Source organism: Glycine max, chromosome 11 (genome assembly GCF_000004515.6).
Source record: "Glycine max cultivar Williams 82 chromosome 11, Glycine_max_v4.0, whole genome shotgun sequence".
Lineage (NCBI taxonomy): Eukaryota > Viridiplantae > Streptophyta > Magnoliopsida > Fabales > Fabaceae > Glycine > Glycine max.
Window position 1 is genome coordinate 4,264,795 of NC_038247.2, and position 2,092 is coordinate 4,266,886.

The 2,092-nt window shown below is 34.5% G+C and overlaps 1 protein-coding gene across 2 annotated transcripts; it reads left to right on the plus strand.

Annotated features, from left to right (window-relative positions):
- Positions 1–803: 803 nt before the first annotated feature.
- On the plus strand, positions 804–2,092 carry LOC100500347 (uncharacterized). 2 transcript variants are annotated; one of them, NM_001249735.2, is made up of 2 exons: positions 804–1,448; positions 1,790–2,092. In NM_001249735.2, the coding sequence occupies exons 1-2, from the start codon at positions 911–913 to the stop codon at positions 1,801–1,803; spliced, it is 552 nt and encodes a 183-aa protein (NP_001236664.2). In that variant the 5' UTR covers positions 804–910; the 3' UTR covers positions 1,804–2,092. The 2 variants fall into 2 exon arrangements, with proteins under 2 accessions (NP_001236664.2, XP_025980058.1); XM_026124273.2 differs by having other exon boundaries at positions 911–1,446; positions 1,786–1,843.

The window sequence follows — 2,092 nt, forward strand, 5'->3', positions numbered from 1 at the left end:
TAAAATATATTTAAAATTACAAAATTAGATGTTAGAATTATTATATAAAATAGTATGAGATTTACTTAATTTTATGATTTCTAATAAATTTTAATAAAAAAAATATGTTCAACTGAGTGTTTTTAGGATAGACTGATAGTGTATATGTTTTGTTATTAATTACTACTATGCATTGGATGTTGAGATTACATAGTTAAAAGTGCAAGTTCTTCGAATCTTCCCAAAACTTTGTTTACATTACAACATGAAACACAAGGGATTGGCCTCAAAAGAAGAGCTTTTCATCAGTTACTATACTGGCCAATAACCATGGGGTAAAAGGTAAGAAAGAATAAATAAATACGAGTACTACTTTCAATCTTAAATATAAAAAAAATTATACTGCTTAAAAAAATAGTTAATCACAAATAATTATACTAATTTTTATAAAAACTAATATTCCGTATAAGCAATAAAAAAGAATAACTGAAATTAAAAATATTTTTTAAAATAATATTAAATAAGATAAATGAATTAAAAAATACATATTTTTTTTCTTATAATTTCTTGGTAGCAGTTGCTCATAATTCACATGTGTCCAACGAAGGAAAGAAGAGCAGTGTAAAGTGGAGACAGTACAAATCTTGAAGATTGACCGTCATTGAATGCTAAATTAAACATGTCATGACAATACATCATGTCACGGCATGCCATGCATGTAAATAATATTTATTTATTTATTAGCAAAGATGGGAAGAAAAGTCCAAAGGAAGATCCCTTCTGTGACATATATATAAATACAAACATATTCTGTAAGTAGGGTTGTAACAGTGTGAAAGAGAGGGGGTCCCAAGTGGAATTTATTGTTTCTACCTATCGCATGCATCCGTTTTGTTTTCTTTTTATTTTAGATGTGGTGTTGTGAAATCTAATGGCATGCTTAGAAATGTACAACAACTCAGAGCACAACAAGAACAACAAGGGTGATAATCATCACCATCATCATCAATGCGCTCCAATGAGCCCAAGAATCTCTTTCTCAAATGATTTTGTGGATGTGCAACAAGCCATGAAGCTGCAAGAACAAAGAGGTGGCTCATCCAGATCAGACACGCCAGTGTCTTCAGACTTCGAGTTTTCAGTGGCAAACTACACCATGATGAGTGCTGATGAGCTTTTCTTCAAGGGAAGGTTGATGTCGTCCACTTATGTTAACACGGACAACAACAACCAGCAGAGGGCCACCACCACTCTCAAGGAAGAGCTTCTTATAAATGATGATGAATATGATCATAATTTTTCTCTCAGGCCTCCCAAGCCTTCCTCAACTAGGTGGAAGGGACTTTTGGGTCTTAGAAAGTCTCACATTGGCTCCAAGAAGCCTCACAAAAGTACTGAAGCTAGTTCTTCAGAAGCATCAAGGTCTGCATTCGTCAACGAGGGACCTCCAACTAGTATCACTTTCTCAGGTCATAAATTAATCTTTTTTTTTCAACTTTATTTATTTTGGCTTTTCTATATATCTCTAGAGATTTAGAGTGTTTGCTTTGCCGGTTGAGATACGGTGGCGCAAAGCCCAACACGTATTCACCGCAAAAACAAGGAATGTGATGCTTCTATGAAGCGGAGGTTGGCGTAAACGTATGTTACCGGCAATCCAAACAACACACTTAATTTTTGAAGTATGATCCATATGGTGGACCTTCACTTGTTGTTGTTGTTTTGTTTTGGTTTTTCTTTGATCTGATCACTAGCTAGCTAGGTGCTTGTCTGATAATTGGGTGTTTTGGTTTTTGGTGTAATATTCCAGGGGGTGTTGAATGAAGGAAGCTCAAGTTGCAGAGATTTGGAGATTGGCTTATAAGTTATGGTTGGTGGTAGTGTTGAATATTTGTAGAGGAATTAATGGACCCTTTTTTTTCTCCTCTCCTTTCTTTCTTTTTGTTTTTCTTGCCTTGCTGATGACAAGGTGGAGGGGGAAAAAGGTCATGCTCTTTTTTGTTTAATTCTCTCTTCTTCATTGGAATGGGATGAGTTAAGTAACTTAATTTGTGCTAGGAATTTGCTTGTCAATGTCGATTCTTCTTTTCTTCTCTCTTCTAATTTCTCTTGA

What these genes read in the sequence shown, in the direction of transcription:
- LOC100500347 (XM_026124273.2), top strand. Translation starts at nt 911, where the DNA reads ATGGCATGCTTAGAAATGTACAACAACTCAGAGCACAACAAGAACAAC. An exon ending in CCAACTAGTATCACTTTCTC is followed by an intron (nt 1,447 to 1,785) that starts AGGTCATAAATT and finishes TGGTGTAATATT; the next exon opens with CCAGGGGGTGTTGAATGAAG.